The 19,291-nt window shown below is 43.1% G+C and overlaps 1 protein-coding gene across 1 annotated transcript in view; it reads right to left on the reverse strand.

Moving 5' to 3' along the window:
- Nucleotides 1-415: 415 nt before the first annotated feature.
- The window catches only part of ros1 (c-ros oncogene 1, receptor tyrosine kinase), a 174,823-nt gene continuing 155,947 nt past the window's right edge, over nt 416-19,291 (reverse strand). The window contains exons 22-25 of the mRNA XM_014209994.2: nt 6,270-6,371; nt 5,607-5,741; nt 4,594-4,684; nt 416-4,267 (exon numbers count right to left, since the gene is read on the reverse strand). Coding sequence (XP_014065469.2) covers nt 3,185-4,267; nt 4,594-4,684; nt 5,607-5,741; nt 6,270-6,371 — 1,411 coding nt within the window. The 3' untranslated portion in view covers nt 416-3,184. The remainder of the gene's footprint in view (nt 4,268-4,593; nt 4,685-5,606; nt 5,742-6,269; nt 6,372-19,291) is intronic.

Raw genomic sequence — 19,291 nt, forward strand, 5'->3', positions numbered from 1 at the left:
TATTCCCTTTATTTGTTGATTCAACTACTGCCCTGGCACACTGTTTTATACTGAAAACTACACAGCTACTTCTAACTCCATGACAAATATGCGAGTTTACGAGATGCATCACTTTCCCAAGAAATATCTAAGTATGCCAATTTACTCTGAACAACTAAAGGCCTCTAACGAGATTTATAGGATGTCCCTATTCAACTGGGAAAGAGTCTAGTCGCTGTGTTTTGCATTTGCCACATGGACAAAAACAATATTTATCTGCTACTGTGTAAAATCCTGTAATGGATGTTTGAATTGAGCTGTATAAGGGCTCGATTCAATCCATAGCACTGAAGATCCGTGCTACAGCACAATAAAAATCTTAAGGCAATGTTCCCACGTTAGCGGAGACTGCATTCACGGTAAACGCTGCATATGTCGGCTCAATCAGGAATTTCCTTTCAATTTCAATCGCGCTATAATGCTGAACTTCCGCGATAAGGGTTGGAGTGAGTTAAATGAAGTCTGGTAGCAGCAACCAAGTCATTATATAGTAATTTATTCATTTTGGCAACATGTCATCTGAAGGGCAACATACAGAGGTTACCAGTCATAGACAATGCATCATAATTACAACATTTTACAGATGCAATTCAGTTGGTTTTTACCAGGAGCAACGGAGTTCAGATGAGTTGCTGCAAAGAAACAGCAAATTATGTGAACACAGCCACTGGAGATGAACAATAGTGCAACATGTTACTTGAACCCTCTATCATAAGCCTACTTTAAGACATAAACCAAACAACACCTTGTGTTATCAAATGTTTTCACTACTTGTGACATGTCTATAACAGCTTGTAAGGCTGTTGAAAGAATGTTCAAGTAAAGGGTTAACAACATAGACAGGCAAACAACTGACACATTGGCACTTCCAAATCAACTTCATCTTAGCTTAGCATAGACTAGCACTCATGTCCATTTGAGACTTAAGTACATAAAAGTTGATTCGCATTGTACATTAAAATGAATGAATAATCACAAACAATCTTTTTGAATGTATAAAAGCAGACTGCATTGACAGTGTTGAGGCTATGCACATTGAATGTAAATGTAGACATGGTTGATAACTGATGGAGTAAGAAGTTAGATCCTCACAAAATATTAACCATAGATTTTTCACAAGTGGACCACAAGCAATTTGTATTCAAACTTTTCACTCAGAATACTTTATATTCTACAGTAGTCGTTCTTAAAATAGAAAAGATAAATTATGCAAATGTATTAACATTGAGTACTTTAAAATAGCAGTTTAGGGGTAACGACCTATTCAGCGATGTTAAATATAGTCGCTGGGTAAGGCAAAAAAAAGGTTATGAATCAAGAAAAGGTTGTTGAAAAAGGCCCCCAGCAAAAATGCCAACATTCCTATTTTAAAAGCACACTTTCAATTAAATGAATCTCCAACTATGTGTCCATGGAAGTTGATGGAACAGTAATTTCTGTCTTTCCATAGAGGGCCATAATATATACATATCAAAAATCTCCAACGAGAAATGGAAGGTAAACTTGCCTGAATAAACAGTATAAAGTAAGCTCCATAGTATTGTGCCTCGAATAACATTCTTTATCTCTCTTTCTTTCTCCCCCTTCTCCCTCCATCTCTTCCTATCTCTCAAACACACAAACATATGCACACACAGATGAATACCACTTACTCACGCACCTTAAAGTGCAAAGATAACCACCCACATACAGTGCTTATGGCACCATTACACCCCCCAACAATTTTCGTTCACTCCCACCCATAGCAACATTCAACTAGATGAGTGCATTTAGTTTCCAACTATCTGAAATACCATTCATTGGTCAATTTAATTCGACATTGGACAAAAATTACCAATGTCAAATGAATTTGGATATGGTTGGGTGTAAGAAGTGTGTCCATTAATAATATACAGAGTACTGAAATAATAAATAAATGAGAAGGCAGGCAAACATCAACAAACACAATTTCATCCTCTTCGGAATCCAGTGTACGATTCTCACAATATTCTTGTAAAAAATCATTTCTGATTGGTGAATCAACTGCCAAGGCCAGAAATCCCAAAGAAAATGGATGAACTGCAATGATTGACAGCCAAATAAGTTAATTAATGCTACAGTCAGTTAGACATCTGGCAGATGTGTATTGTTCTCAGTTACCATTTTCTACATGTTTTTGTTTGTGAAACACACATTCTGTTTGTTTCCAGAATGACTGGTGAAAAAAGGCTGCGTTGACATCTACAGAGCCACAAAGATAAGCGGTCGACTTGTGAAAACATTGCGGATAAATTAGCTAGTTCAACCAGATGGAAACATTTCACCCTGTCCTGTTACAATGGCTGACAACTCATTCAGCTCGCTTTCTTCGTATAGTGTATCACTCCCTTAGCGGCTACATTTTAGCAGGTGTTGCAAAATGTCCATCGTTCCAGTTTTTCTAGCCAATGGTCCACAACTTTTTCTTCCCAATGGTCTTTGAAGCTCTCCAATGTGCTTTAAAGTAACTGCCCAGTGAAAATCTAACTTTTATATTCTGTTAATGTTGTTGACTTGTCATATACTCGTATTTGTGGCCAAAGCATAAATTGGGGGAAAAAATACTTCAAAAACTCCACCTTTAACTTGTATCTCAAACGGACCATTTAAAAAATGCTTGCTATTTCCTCATAGAACATGTCATCTCCCTGAGGAGGATGAGCTGGCCAATCAGCGGGCTACTTACGTGAATATTGTTTATAACTGGTATAAGCCCACACCATTCTGTTGTTGGGGTACGCACACACCATTCCAACACAGAAAACCTACTTTTTAACATACTCAATTACCCATTTTTGGAAGGAAAACTATTTCTCTCATATTGTAAGTAATTATAAGTCATACTTCATAGAAATTTGGAAACACTGGGCAGTTACTTTAACACCCATTGGTATTTCCGCAACCATTTTAGAGATTTTTTGTAATTTTTTTGACTCCGCAACCATTGGCCAGGTGAAAATGAGTCAATCCAATCTGTGGATGAAACCATCAAGCGTCGAGACAGGAGGGAGGGGGGGTACTGTCCTGACACAATGTTGCACGGTGTACCATCTAGTCTGGCTGTACGCCTGTCTGCCTATACACATGGTCTCCGAGGTGAGAGACAAAAAGCAAGATGGTGGTTGGGCTAAAGCACCGTGGCATTGTGGCCCTCCATCCGGGGCAGCCTGGGGTCCTGCACCGTCCCCATGGTGACCAGCAGCGGATGGCTGTCCTCGGCTTTGCCTGTCGTCGAGCAGCTCAGCGACAGCTGGGTCCCCGCCACTCCTCTCTGGGGGGCCACGGGTGGTGGGGGAGGAGGAGACGGGGGAGGATGGGGGTTGACAGGGTTAGTGTGGTGGTGGGTCGCCTCCAGGGGCAAACCTTTCTCCTGGTAGCCGTAGCCGATGTTCCCGCAGGGGAAGTGGCGAAGTCTGAAGAGGGGGACTGGGGGGAGGGTGGCAGAATCTAACAGGAGTGGGGTAGGGGCAGTGATATCCGAGAAGGTGGCCTGGGGTGGGGGCAGAGGGGACAAGAGGGGCTTGCAGAGCCCCTGCTGTTGCTGCTGCTGTTGGTGGTGCAGGAGCTGCATCTGCTGTTGTTGTTGCTGCTGCGGATGGAAGGGATACGGTGGCTGGAACTGCTGCTGCTTGTGCTGCTGTTGCTGGAGACCCAGGGCCCCTGCCGCCTCAGCCACAGTCCGCCCCTGGTACTCCTGCCCTTCGCCTGGCACCCTCCCACCTCCAACCCCCCCAACTCCACTGCCCATGTCTCCCTGCCTTTGCTGCTGCTGTTGTTGCTGCTGCTTCCTCTGCTGCTGCTGGAGGAACCAGGAGCCATAGGTGGGGTTCCACAGGTTGGTGGGCTTCCCATTGTGACCATCCTTATCCTTAGGGTGGCCCTGGGTGAAGGCCAGATTAATGTGGCCCCCCTCTGGGTTGGGCTGCTGGGTGGAGATGGGGGGAGGCGCCTTGGAGGTGGAGATGAAGGAGGTGGCTGTGATGGTGGTCGTGGTGAATGTCTGAGGGTGGGGGTTGGACTGGGGTTGTTGCGCCATCACCTGGGGCTTGGCAGTTTCGGGTGGTGGTGCAGGGCCCTCCCCGTCGGGCATCTGAGTGGACACCAGCAGGGGAGTGGCCGTGGGATCCTCAGGGCGCATGGGCACCCGCTCCTCCTCTTCGGGGAGGGGCCCATATTCCACAGGCAAGGTAACAGTCACCACATCGGGGTCCTGGAGAGGATAGGGGAGCATTAGACACTAACAATGGCAAACAACGTGCAATGACATCATGAACATTACCGATGTCTGAATTTGTAGAAAATGACATACTTATCAAAGTACAGTTCAAAATGTCAATTCTAATGCAACCTTGATTGACTTCATTTAAGTAGATGACAGAAACAATCCCAAAAGGAATACAGCTTTTACACACACAGAGACAGGTTATGAGCTGTATCACATTATAAAATAACCTCTTGGCAGTTAAACAGACATTTAATACTTGAGCACAGTTCCAGTGCAGATGGGTGTTGATTCTCCATGTTCACACTCCCTACCTGTAAGCAGTAGTCAATCCTCTCCAAGATGGTGGAGAAGTTGGGCCTGTCCTCCGGTTGATGCTGCCAACTCTGTGTCATTATTCGGTACCTGAAACACATACACACACACATCACACACGACCACAAGTACAATCAAAAACTTTTAGTCTATTTGAACTTTGCACACATTGACAAACACATCAGAAAATGTAAAAGCATATTTCCCCCTTCGCTAATAAACTTTTGACAGACACAAACTCACGCACACTTTATCAAAAGTGCCGCCTCCCCGTCATAATACCACTCGACTGATTTAATACAAATCATTCTGAATGAAGTGTAACATCCTGCTAGTTTGAGTGATCACTGTTGAAAAGTCAGTAGGGGTAAAACGGAATCCTGGGCTATCCCCCAAGACAGTACAAAATCAAGCTTGTTTCTTAATTAGATTTGACTTGCAATCATTACTCTTGTGTAATATTCTTTGGCAATGTGACATGCCTATTGTGAGCCCTTCGTGATGCAGATTAATTGTAACACATGGGAACTGTGTTTATTTTTCAAGGAAAAAACGATCAAAGAATAACATTTTTGGCTTTTCTGTGGTGATACAAAGGCTAAAACTGACAGCTAGGAGAGTTCAAAGGAGAATTGGACAATAAAAGCGTCTCGTCATGCATGGAGTGGGCGTGAAAGATCAGCGAGGGGCGAGAACGTGATACAAGTCTGAGAAGTTATGGGTATTTTGTGTGTTTGTACGCTTGTATCCAAGTGTATATCTGCATTCTATGTGTGTGTGTGAGTGAAAACAGTATACTGTAAGTGTGATGGTGTGTGTGTAATCTGTATGTAACAGAGTAAGTTCCATCCCTATGTGAGTGACAGTTCAGACAGGGACGGAAGTTGACTGAGTGACAGTTCACTTTCAATCTTAAGAAAGGTGACATCGCCACATGATGGCTCCTAGTGCTTCACTAGCCTGCTAGCACACATCTGCTACATGTGTTTGGGTGGTGTGTGATTGGACTTACACAGGCCCTGGGCAGTTTTTGGGAGGGTCCATCCTTCCCCCGCTGGTGACAAACTCCAACACTTCCTGGTTACTGCGACTGGGATAGGGCATATAGCCCAGAGAGAAGATCTCCCATAGCAAAACCCCAAAGGACCTGAGAGAAAGTGAGAGAGGTAGGGAGGAAGAAGAAAAGTGAGAGGGGGGGAGCGAGGTAGGTGAGGGAGCGAGAGGAGAATAACTTGTATTCCGTTTTTAGACGGGAGAGAGAATCATAAATCTTAAGGGTGATAAGGGCAAAGTGAGGGGTGAAGGAGGGAGGGAGGAAGCCTAGTGGTTAGAGCGTTGGGCCAGTAACCGAAAGGTTGCTAGATTGAATCCCCGAGCTGACAAGGTAAAAATCTGTCGTTCTGCCCCTGAACAAGGCAGTTAACCCACTGTTCCTAGGCCGTCATTGTAAGTAAGAATGTGTTCTTAACTGACTTGCCTAGTTAAATAAAGGTTAAATAAAAAAATTGAAAAAGGAGGACAGCAGATAGAGAGGAGGCTTTCAAAAGGTGAAAAAGAGAAAGTTCCATTGAAGGACGGAAAAAGGGAGGTAAGGTAGACTGGAAGGGTGAAATGAAAGGGAGTGACATTCAAGAGAACTAAGACATCATTGAGAGCGAGTTACAATGGAACGTACCACGTGTCCGTTTTGGATGTGAAGATCCCCTCCATGAAGGCTTCGGGAGGCATCCACTTCACAGGCAGCATGGCACGCCCACCCTTTCTGTAGTAGCTCGCCCTGTGTGGAGACAAACCCGTGCACACTCACAGGGGGATCTTGTTAGACACGCTGCATGACTTTATTGAAAGCACAGCAGGTAGAAAAAGGGATGAAAACAGAAAAGAAAGAAAAATAGGAAAGTAAATGAAGACAGAGTCCCTAGTTTCAGACTCCTAATTATCCTTAAACCTCTGAAGACAAGTTCTTCCAACTGGAATGGAAGTGGCTAAAGTGTTTTATCTCTGAACACTCAAAAGTTGGATTCTCCACCGACTGCAGTATAAAGGGAACATGGGTGTTAATAACACTCGGTGGAGACTAAGGAACCCTGAATGCCTGAGACCTCACTATTGTTACAGCCCCCCCCCTATTATCACATAGAGGTTGAACAATAGTTCTATATATCTACCCTTATCTTCACTCATCGTGTAATTTTATGACAACGGTACGGTCGACGTGCGCTAAGCTCCAGGTTTAAACTGCTACGTGCTGTCTGAGTTCCATCATGATTCAAATAGGTTACATGTCCCAAATTATTGCACAACAATAGCATAATATGATCCACTGTAGCTTGTGAACCTCAGGAACAACTACATGGATGTGACAGAGGAAAGGAAGGTAAAGTAATGGAATGGAATGATGCAAAATGTATGCTCCAAATTTAAGGAAACTAACAGTAAAGTTACAGTTATAAATCTATGTGGGTATTACCAAAGTTTGGCTCCGATAGTGGCTAATATTTAATAACTTCTTAGGACTAGGCCCCTTTTTTCTCCATTTCCGCCTGAATGACGTGCCCAAAGTAAACTGCCTGTTGCTCAGGCCCTAAAGCTAGGATATGCATATAATTGGTACCATTGGAAAGAAAACACTTTGTAGTTTGTAGAAATGTTAAAACAATGTAGGATATATATAACACAATATATATGGTAGGAGAAAACCCATGGTCTCTATTTTTTTTATAGAGACCATCCTCTTAGAAAGTAAAAGGTCATATTGAACATTTGCACCCTGGATGCAATTCATATGGCTTCCACAGAGTGCCAGCAGTCTATGTTCAAGGTTTCAGGCTTGTAACTTCAAAAACGAATAAGAAATATCCGATTTAGTACAGGGACAAAGTCTTGGAGATTAGTGTTTGCGTGCGCCATGAAGACAGGATTGCACCTGCTAAAATCAGTTTCCTATTGAACATACTTCTTTCCGTAATAAATATTACAGTTTGATTACATTTTAGGGTATCTGAGGAGTAAATAGAAATGTATTTTGACTTGTTGAAACAAAGTTTAGGGGTAGATTTTTGTATTCCTTTCTTTGCATGTCAAACGAGTGGATTACTCAAATCGATGGCGCCAACTAAAGGGACTTTTTGGGATATAAAGAAGGATTTTAACTAGCAAAACGACACTACATGTTATAGATGGGACCCTTTGGATGTCAAATCAGAGGAATGTTTTCAAAAGTAAGTGAATATTTCATCGTTATTTGTGAATGTACGAAACCTGTGCCGGTGGAAACATTTTGGGATGTGGGGCGCTGTCCTCAAACAATCGCATGGCATGTTTTCACTGTAATAACTACTGTAACTCAAACAGTGTAGTTAGATTAACAGGAATGTAAGCTTTCAGCTGATATAAGACACTTACATGTACCTAAATGTTTAATATCCATAATTTTTATGATTATTTATTTGAATTGCGCGCCCTCCAGTTTCACCAGCGGGACGCCCATCCCAAACTTAATGATACTTAACATGATACTTAGTGAAGCCCGGGTCTCCAAATTTCTTCCCTGCAAATTCTGAGGACATACAATTCAATTCAAATTCGGAATAACAGCACAGCTATTTATAGCCTACTTCACTGTGGAAAAGGGTCCGCTATACATGTCATGTTGATGTGATTTTCTGTTTGCTTCCATATGACTGCTTTTACATTCGTCTTCAGGGATCATAACAAAAAATGGTCTAAAACAATTGCTTGGATATGTGTATTTACAATCCCCTTCTCCAAACAGATCACTAATTTACCTAGCTCTTATCAATAGCTCTTGTCAATTTATAAATGACAGTGCATGGTGATTCTATCAACAACAAAAAATTACTACATGCTTTTCCCACTTGGAACCGGCAGGTTCGCTCGACCTTATTCATGGTTTCCTCGTACGTGAAGGCGGTGTAATTATTAGGGAATTAATTATCATGTTTAAATTCAAGGTCAGAATACACGTAGACAGAAAAGTGCATAAAAAGAAAATTACATTCCATTTACGCGCGCTTAACTCGGGTCCGAATTTTCCCCGTGTTTACTATATAAATATGAAATAAAAAAATGTAAAGAAGTGTACAATATAACATAAGAGAGAAATAAAAAATATAACGTAAACTCACCCCATTCCGTACAAATGTGCGCAACCGCGACATTCAAACGAGGCTGCAAAGAAAACTAATGGGACTGTAGCGACTGTGTTGACTTCAAAATCTGGGGTGTGAACTACGTTTCTACTCTAGCGTTGATCGACATGGTAATGGCTCTATAGTATTGGAGAAAAGTTGAAAAAACAGACCCTCCGTTACATCATGACGTGTCATGCCGTAACGTACAGCACGCATAAAGCAACTATTTCTGTCTTACAATCTCTCTCCCCCAGGTATAGCACTTCTCTCATCATTTAAAAACAAGAAATGGACAGTGATGGGGGTAAGGGGTGATACCTAGTCATTTTTTGCGTCATCACTGCATGCGATCACGACTCTCAATGCCGCTGTTTACTTCTGAAGATCACTTTAGCACCGCCCTAAAAACCCGATTCAAATTTGACACAAACCTTCAAATAGGTATGTAATGACACATTATATAAACTCTTTATAGTGTTTTATTTACATTTTAGAGGCGATAAGGTGATAAGTTGGACAGATCGAGTGAAAAAAAGCAGTTTTCACACACAACAACTGTCCTTCTCACTATCATGCATTACTTTCGCTTCCCCACCCGCCATTTTTAAAAAGACCCGACGGAGCTCATTGCCTTGTTGAATTATGCAGAAACGGCAGTGTGGAGCTCATGTCATTGATTTTGTTGGAAAGGGGAGAAATTGTGCATTACAATGGTATTGACATTACAGTTGATCTGGAAGTATTACGTTTTTGGGGCGCTAAAATAAGGTAAATTGTACAGACCAAAGCGATGTACAAAAGTGAGTTTACGTTACTCACAGCCCCTTACAAAAAGTAAGAAGTAATTAAATAACACATTTATTGTAGCTACTGCTAGCCTATCTAAGGTTAACGATAGACCTAGCATCTTTCTTCAAAAATGCCTTGTTTATTACAGTTCAATAATGTTAGTAGCTAGCTACTTACTAACTTTGAATGTAAAAAATTGCTGTTTTCTGTTGGTTGTAGCACTAGCTAACTATGTGCTACAGCAGGCTAGTGTAGCTAGGTAGCCAGCTAACTCTTGTAGCGACGGGAGCACTGCCTGTGTTCTAGATCAGAGGTTTTCAAACTGGGTTCTGCGGTCGCTGCAGGGTGTCCGCGATGATTAAAAAAAAGATATTTTGTGGGATTTTGTTTATGTGAAAAATATTTCATTTTATTAATATGGCTAGCTGCAATGACTGGAAGTCAACAGGTAAAATGTTTGCATGCTGACTGTTCCTGTTAGTCTAACTCTGGAGTAGTAGATACATGGCTTCATTGCCAAATTATCCTTTTAATATGGAGTAAATGACTGTCATTGGAGCTAATTACTGTTTTTTTTCTCTATTGAAAATTCTTAGGTGGGCCGTGTATGTCAGTGTTTCCCAACCCTGGTCCTCAAGTAACCCCAACAGTACACGTTTTCATTGTAACCCTGGACAAGCACACCTGATTCAACTTGCCAACTAATGTTCAAGCCCTCAAGAGTTGAATGATGTGTGTTTGTCCAGGACTACAAAGAAAATGTGTACTGATGTGGGAACATGAGGACCAGGGTTAGGAAACACTGGTCTAAGTGGTCATTTTTGGGATGAAAAGAAGTTTGTGTCAACTTAAAAATTCGGATCAAATAAAATGTCATTTGTCACGTGCCGAATACAACAGAATACAACATTTCACCTTACAGTGAAATGCCCTTAACCAACAATGCCGTTTTAAGAAAATACCTTTACAAAAGTAAGAGATTAGAATAACAAATAATTAAAGAGCAGCAGTAAATAACAATAGCGAGGCTATATACAGGGGGTACCGGTACAGAGTCAATGTGCGGGGTAATATGTACATGTAGGTAGAGTTATTAAAGTGACTATGCATAGACAATAGCAGAGAGACCAATATTAGATTGAAAGCATGTAGAAAAGATCTTTGAGAACTAACAATCAAATAAAAGTTAGATATTCAGGGAGAAAGTAGCATTAAAACTGTAAAATTGTATCTCAGCTCCATGCTAAACTCTGTATAATTATTGAAAATTCATAGCTAATAGACTGTTAGACTTCCTCTTCCAATGAGCTGTGGGGAGGTCAAAATAATGAAACTGTCTACCAAATCTATTCATTTTAAAATGTTGATTACTTCTACTTGCCATTATCATTCACCTGATGATAAGACAAGACATGCTAAAAAATTTTTTGCTAACATATGATGGGGGTCCCTGGGTTAGCTGTTTGCCTGGGCGGGGGTCCCTAGGCAAGAAAAGTTTCAAAGACCCTACTGTACACTAATACCTGGTTGTGGAGTTTTGTGGTACCATTTCTGTAACCATTTCCATGTCTTGATTTGGCGTGAAGTGTCCTCCTCATAACAAAAATCCAAAGAGTTTTCAAAGCAACAGAATTTTCTAAATACCCCAGCTCTTTTTCTCGGGCAGATGAACGCCTACTTAGCATTTATTTTTTTAATTTGGAACACTGATACCCAAAGACAGACACCCAAATACAACGATATACAAATAATACAACACAAATTATACAAACAATACAACTAAAACATAATGCATGTGTTAGAGTGTTTCTGTGTGAGTGTGTGTTTGAGTGTGTGTCCGCCGTTCCATGAGTTGTTGTTTAGTCTGATTTTTAAAGGTAATAGGAGATGGTAGGGAGTTCCATGCAATCATGACTCTGTATAAAACTGTGCATTGCCGTGTATTCGTTTTGGACTTGGGGACTGTGAAGAGACTCCTCCTGGTGGCATGGTGGTAGGGTTTAGTTTATTAAGATCCCCAATAGCTACTGCACATGCAGCAGCTACTCTTCTTGGGTTCCACATAAAAACTTACAAATAAATGACAAATAAAATAAAAGTTATATATAAAGGAAAGACACCAAGAGACTATAAAGAGTTGAGGTCAGGGCTCTGTGCAGGCCAGTCAAGTTCTTCCACACCGATCTCGACAAACCATTTCTGTATGGACCTCACTTTGTGCACAGGGGCATTGTCATGCGGTAACAGGAAAGGGCCTGCCTCAAACTTTTGCCACAAAGTTGGAAGCACAGAATTGTCTAGAATGTCATTGTGTGCTGTAGCGTTAAAATTTCCCTTCACTGGAAGTAAGAGACCTAGCCTGAACCATGAAAAACAGTCCCAGACCATTATTCCTCCTCCACCAAAGTTTACAGTTGGCACTATGCATTGGGGCAGGTAGCATTCTGCTGGCATCCGCCAAACCCAGATTCGTCCACCGGACTGCCAGATGGAGAAGCGTGATTCATCACTCCAGAGAACGTGTTTCCACTGCTCCAGATTCCAATGGCGGCGAGCTTTACACCACTCCAGCCGATGCTTGGCATTGTGCATTGTGATCTTAGGCTTCTGTGCGGCAGCTCGGCCATGGAAACCCATTTCATGACGCTCCCGACAAACAGTTGTTGTGCTGATGCTGCTTCAACAGGCAGTTTGGAACTCAGTAGTGAGTGTTGCAACTGAGGACAGATGACTTTTACTAGCTACGCGCTTCAGCATTTGGCGGTCCCGTTCTGTGAGCTTGTGTGGCCGATAACTTCGTGGCTGAGCCGATGTTGCGCCTAGACATTTCCACTTCAAAATAACAGCACATACAGTTGACCAGGGCAGCTCTAGCAGGACAGAAAATTGATGACCTGACTTGTTGGAAAGGTGGCATCCTATGACGGTGCCACATTGAAAGTCACTGAGCTCTTCAGTAAGGCCATTCTACTGCCAATGTTTGTCTATGAAGATTGCATGGCTGTGTGCTCAATTTTATACTCCTGTCAGAAACGGGTATGGCTGAAATACCCGAATCCACTCATTTGAAGGGGTATCCACATACTTTTGTATATACTGTATAGTGTACATATTAATATTCTTATATACAGTACAGTTCAATCAGATCTTTAGAAAGAGCAGAGGCGCTATGATACAATGTTTTTTTTATTTTTATTTAAACTTGCTTTTTGCCTAAGTAACCTCTGGTGGCAGAGCATTCAACAATGACATGGCTGTATGCATAACTGAGCGACGCATTAAGTCTGTTATTGGTTTGGGTACCATGAAGAAACGCATAGTGGCATGTCTGGTGGGGTATCTATGTCTGTTTGAAGTGTATGCAAATACAATTGAAGTCGGAAGTTTACATAAACTTAGGTTGGAGTCATTAAAACTTGTTTTTCAACCACTCCACAAATGTATTGTTAACAAACTACAGTTTTGGCAAGTCGGTTACGACATCTACTTCGTGTATGACACAAGTCATTTTTCCAACAATTGTTTACAGACAGATTATTTCACTTATAATTCACTGTATCACAATTCCAGTGGGTCAGAAGTTTACATACACTAAGTTGACTGTGCCTTTAAAGAGCTTGGAAAATTCCAGAAAATAATGTCATGGCTTTAGAAACTTCTGATAGGCTAATTACATAATTTGAGTCAATTGGTGGTCTACCTGTGGATGTATTTCAAGGCCTACCTTCAAACTCAGTGCCTCTTTGCTTGACATCATGGGAAAATCCAAAGAAATCAGCCAAGACCTCAGAAAAAAATTGTAGACCTCCACAAGTCTGGTTCATCCTTGGGGGCAATTTCCAAATGCCTGAAGGTACCACGTTCATCTGTACAAACAATAGTACGCAAGTATAAACACCATGGGACCACGGAGCCGTCATACCGCTCAGGAAGGAGATGCGTTTTGTCTCCGAGAGATGAACGTACTTTGGTGTGAAAAGTGCAAATCAATCTCAGAACAGCAGCAAAGGACCTTGTGAAGATGCTGGAGGAAACAGGTACAACAGTATCTATATCCACAGTAAAATGAGTCCTATATCGACATAACCTGAAAGGCCGCTCAGCAAGGAAGAAGCCACTGCTCCAAAACCACCATAACAAAGCCAGACTATGGTTTGCAACTGCACATGGGGACAAAGATCGTACTTTTTGGAGAAATGTCCTCTGATCTGATGCAAAAAAAATAGAACTGTTTGGCCATAATGACCATCGTTATGTTTAGAGGAAAAAGGGGGAGGTTTGCAAGCCGAAGAACACCATCCCAACCGTGAAGCACGGCGGTGGCAGCATCATGTTGTGGGGCAAACATTATGTGGATATATTGAAGCAACATCTCAAGACATCAGTCAGGAAGTTAAAGCTTGGTCGCAAATGGGTCTTCCAAATGGACAATGACCCCAAGCATACTTCCAAAGTTGTGGCAAAATAGCTTAAGGACAACGAAGTCATTGGAGTGGCCATCACAAAGCCCTGACCTCACTCCTATAGAATTTTTTGGGGCAGAACTGAAAGTGTGTGCGAGCAAGGAAAGCTACAAACCTGACCTAGTTACACCAGCTCTGTCAGGAGAAATGGGCCAAAATTCACCCACATTATTGTGGGAAGCTTGTGGAAGGCAACCTGAAACGTTTGACCCAAGTTAAACAAATTAAAGGCAATGCTACCAAATACTAATTGAATGTATGTAAACTTCTGACCCACTGGGAATGTGATGAAAGAAATTAAAGCTGAAATAAATAATTCTCTCTACTATTATTCTGTCATTTCACATTCTTAAAATAAAGTGGTGATCCTAACTGACCTAAGACAGGGAATTTTTACTAGGATTAAATGTCAGGAATTGTGAAAAACTGAGTTTAAATGTATTTGGCTAAGGTGTGTGTAAACTTCCGACTTAAACTGTATATTATATAAGTGGTTAGGCATTTTCAACACACGATTGTTTCTTATAAAGACTAGAAGAGAAGTAGTTCATTTCTACTCAACCCTCAGTCATGAAAGACTATCATGCATGTTGCTTTGTTTTGAGGTAAGTGCAATGTTTCTTTGCGGCACCTGACCATATTACTGGACAGTAATCAAGATGGGACAAGATCAAAGCCTGAACAACTAGTGCAGTTGATCTTTGTGTAAAAAAAAATGCAGAATCTATTTTTATTAACAGACATACCTCTCCCCATCTTCACAACAACTTTGTCAATATGACTTTACCATGATAACTGACCATCCAATGTTACTCCTAGGAGTTCAGTTTCTTCAACTATGCTCAACTGCAGTTTAGGTTTAGTTCTAGAATGCTTTGAACCAAATACAATGCTTTGGGTTTTATATGTATTCTGGAACTCCAATTTGAGCAGCAGCAGCTGAAAAATGAGCTCCTACAAATATTGAAATTTACATGGTTTTTAGAGTGAAGTACATCGGAAAAAGCAAAAGAAAACTGCAAGACTGAAGAGGAGAAAAAACAAGCAACAAACAAAGAAGATAGGCTTTTGAAAAATAACTATTTTTCATAAAATTTTAGTTATCTTAGCTAGCTGAATTGTTTACCAGTTGCTAAGCAGTTGCTAGGGACTCTTTTGGAAGAAGCTAGCTAGCTAACGAAGAACAACAAAGAATATCTAGTTAACAGAAGAAAAGAAAGAGAAAACCAGGACAGAAGAAAAAGGATATCAAAGTGAAACAGTTCTCTAAAGACACAAGAGACAATAAAACAAGAAACAACACTTCTGTAGCTTGTCAACTATGTGTCTGTCTATCCCTGTTCTCTCCCCTCTGCACAGGCCATACAAACGCTTCACACCGCGTGGCCGCTGCCACTCTAACCTGGTGGTCCCAGCGCGCACGACCCACGTGGAGTTCCAGGTCTCCGGCAGCCTCTGGAACTGCCGGTCTGCAGCCAACAAGGCTGAGTTCATCTCAGCCTATGCTACCCTCCAGTCCCTAGACTTCCTGGCGCTGACGGAAACATGGATTACCACAGATAACACTGCTACTCCTACTGCTCTCTCTTCGTCTGCCCACGTGTTCTCGCATACCCCTAGAGCATCGAGCCAGCGGGGTGGTGGCACTGGAATCCTCATCTCTCCCAAGTGGACATTCTCTCTTTCTCCCCTGACCCATCTGTCTATCTCCTCATTTGAATTCCATGCTGTCACAGTTACCAGCCCTTTCAAGCTTAACATCCTTATCATTTATCGCCCTCCAGGTTCCCTTGGAGAGTTCATCAATGAGCTTGACGCCTTGATAAGTTCCTTTCCTGAAGATGGCTCACCTCTCACAGTTCTGGGTGACTTTAACCTCCCCACGTCTACCTTTGACTCATTCCTCTCTGCCTCCTTCTTTCCACTCCTCTCCTCTTTTGACCTCACCCTCTCACCTTCCCCCCCTACTCACAAGGCATCAATACGCTTGACCTCATCTTTACTAGATGCTGTTCTTCCACTAATCTCATTGCAACTCCCCTCCAAATCTCCGACCACTACCTTGTATCCTTTTCCCTCTTGCTCTCATCCAACACTTCTCACTCTGCCCCTACTCGGATGGTATTGCGCCGTCCCAACCTTCGCTCTCTCTCTCCCGCTACTCTCTCCTCTTCCATCCTATCATCTCTTCCGTCTGCTCAAACCTTCTCCAACCTATCTCCTGATTCTGCCTCCTCAACCCTCCTCTCCTCCCTTTCTGCATCCTTTGATTTTCTCTGTCCCCTATCCTCCAGGCCGGCTCGGTCCTCCCCTCCTGCTCCGTGGCTCGACGACTCACTACGAGCTCACAGAACAGGGCTCCGGGCAGCCGAGCGGAAATGGAGGAAAACTCGCCTCCCTGCGGACCTGGCATCCTTTCACTCCCTCCTCTCTACATTCTTCTCTTCTGTCTCTGCTGCTAAAGCCACTTTCTACCACTCTAAATTCCAAGCATCTGCCTCTAACCCTAGGAAGCTCTTTGCTACCTTCTCCTCCCTCCTGAATCCTCCCTTCCCCCTCCCCCTCCTCCCTCTCTGCGGATGACTTCGTCAACCATTTTGAAAAGAAGGTTGACGATATCCGATCCTCGTTTGCTAAGTCAAACGACACCGCTGGTCCTGCTCACACTGCCCTACCCTGTGCTTTGACCTCTTTCTCCCCTCTCTCTCCAGATGAAATCTCGCGTCTTGTGACGGCCGGCCGCCCAACAACCTGCCCACTTGACCCTATCCCCTCCTCTCTTCTCCAGACCATTTCCGTAGACCTTCTCCCCTACCTCACCTCGCTCATCAACTTATCCTTGACCGCTGGCTACGTCCCTTCCGTCTTCAAGAGAGCGAGAGTTGCACCCCTTCTGAAAAAACCTACACTCGATCCCTCCGATGTCAACAACTACAGACCAGTATCCCTTCTTTCTTTTCTCTCCAAAACTCTTGAACGTGCCGTCCTTGGCCAGCTCTCCTGCTATCTCTCTCAGAATGACCTTCTTGATCCTAATCAGTCAGGTTTCAAGACTGGGCATTCAACTGAGACTACTCTTCTCTGTGTCACGGAGGCTCTCCGCACTGCTAAAGCTAACTCTCTCTCCTCTGCTCTCATCCTTCTAGACCTATCTGCTGCCTTTGATACTGTGAACCATCAGATCCTCCTCTCCACCCTCTCCAGGTTGGGCATCTCCGGCGCGGCCCACGCTTGGATTGCGTCCTACCTGACAGGTCGCTCCTACCAGGTGGCGTGGCGAGAATCTGTCTCCGCACCATGCGCTCTCACCACTGGTGTCCCCCAGGGCTCTGTTCTAGGCCCTCTCCTATTCTCGCTATACACCAAGTCACTTGGCTCTGTCATATCCTCACATGGTCTCTCCTATCATTGCTATGCAGACGACACACAATTAATCTTCTCCTTTCCCCCTTCTGATAACCAGGCGGCGAATCGCATCTCTGCATGTCTGTCAGACATATCATTGTGGATGACGGATCACCACCTCAAGCTGAACCTCGGCAAGACGGAGCTGCTCTTCCTCCTGGGGAAGGACTGCCCGTTCCATGATCTCGCCATCACGGTTGACAACTCCCTTGTGTCCTCCTCCCAGAGTGCTAAGAACCTTGGCGTGATCCTGGACAACACCCTGTCGTTCTCCACTAACATCAAGGCGGTGACCCGATCCTGTAGGTTCATGCTCTACAACATTCGCAGAGTACGACCCTGCCTCACACAGGAAGCGGCGCAGGTCCTAATCCAGGCACTTGTCATCTCCCGTCTGGATTACTGCAACTCGCTGTTGGCTGGGCTCCCTGCCTGTGCCATTAAACCCCTACAACTCATCCAGAACGCCGCAGCCCGTCTGGTGTTCAACCTTCCCAAGTTCTCTCACGTCACCCCGCTCCTCCGCTCTCTCCACTGGCTTCCAGTTGAAGCTCGCATCCGCTACAAGACCATGGTGATTGCCTACGGAGCTGTGAAGGGAACGGCACCTCCATACCTTCAGGCTCTGATCAGGCCCTACACCAAAACAAGGGCACTGCGTTCATCCACCTCTGGCCTGCTGGCCCCCCTACCTCTGAGGAAGGACAGTTCCCGCTCAGCCCAGTCAAAACTGTTCGCTGCTCTGGCACCCCAATGGTGGAACAAGCTCCCTCACGACGCCAGGACAGCGGAGTCAATCACCACCTTCCGGAGACACCTGAAACCCCACCTCTTTAAGGAATACCTAGGATAGGATAAAGTAATCCTTCTAACCCCCCCCCTTAAAATATTTAGATGCACTATTGTAAAGTGGTTGTTCCACTGGATATCATAAGGTGAATGCACCAATTTGTAAGTCGCTCTGGATAAGAGCGTCTGCTAAATGACTTAAATGTAAAAAATGTAATGTATTTAAGACCAGTTTATTGTTAATTACCCATTCTGACACTGACTGTAACCCCTTGCTAAGAGTCTCAGTGAGCTCACTGGCTGTAGTTGCTGATGTGTAGACTGTGCAATCATCAGCATACATAGTCATTTTATCTTGTAAGACAAGTGGCAAATCATTTGTAAATTAAAGAAGTGTAACACCCCTAGGCAGCTGCATAGCTGTACATAGCTGATGTTAGAGAGTATTCTTCAATGGAAACTTCTCTGAGTTCTATTGGATAAGTAACTCTCCAAGCATGTGATGGCAAGTTCGTTTTTTCAATAACAAATTATGATCAATAACATCAAGTTAATAACATCTAGTGCATTTTATCTTTGTTTTCATTTACCTGAAAATTATATCTGGTACTATCCTCACGGTTTGGATGGCAGCCCATGTACTCCCCCTTAACAAAGGGGGTGACACTTGTGAACTAAATAATTAAAGGCCTATTTCTAAACTTTCTTGTTTAGCTAAACTATTAGAAGCCTTGATTTATTATCAGGTAAGATATTTCTTATCTTTGAAATGTATCCTAAATGTACATCAGTCGGGTTTTAGACCAGGTCATAGCACTATCTCTGCTGCATCCCTAGTTATAAATTATGTGATTAACTGTATGGATAAAAGGCTGCATTGTGCTGCCCATCTTCATTGACCTGTCAAAGGCTTTCAATACTGTTGATCACTCACCGCTAATTCAGAGGCTTTCCTCAATTGGCCTAGAGCAGGCTGCATGTAACTGGTTTAAAAATGTCTTGGCAGATAGAGCTCGATGCATATCTACTAATGGTGTTAAATCAGTTTTTCTGGATATTACGAAAGCTGTCCCTCATGGGTCGATTCTGGGTCTTGT

Source organism: Salmo salar, chromosome ssa09, assembly GCF_905237065.1.
Source record: "Salmo salar chromosome ssa09, Ssal_v3.1, whole genome shotgun sequence".
NCBI lineage: Eukaryota > Metazoa > Chordata > Actinopteri > Salmoniformes > Salmonidae > Salmo > Salmo salar.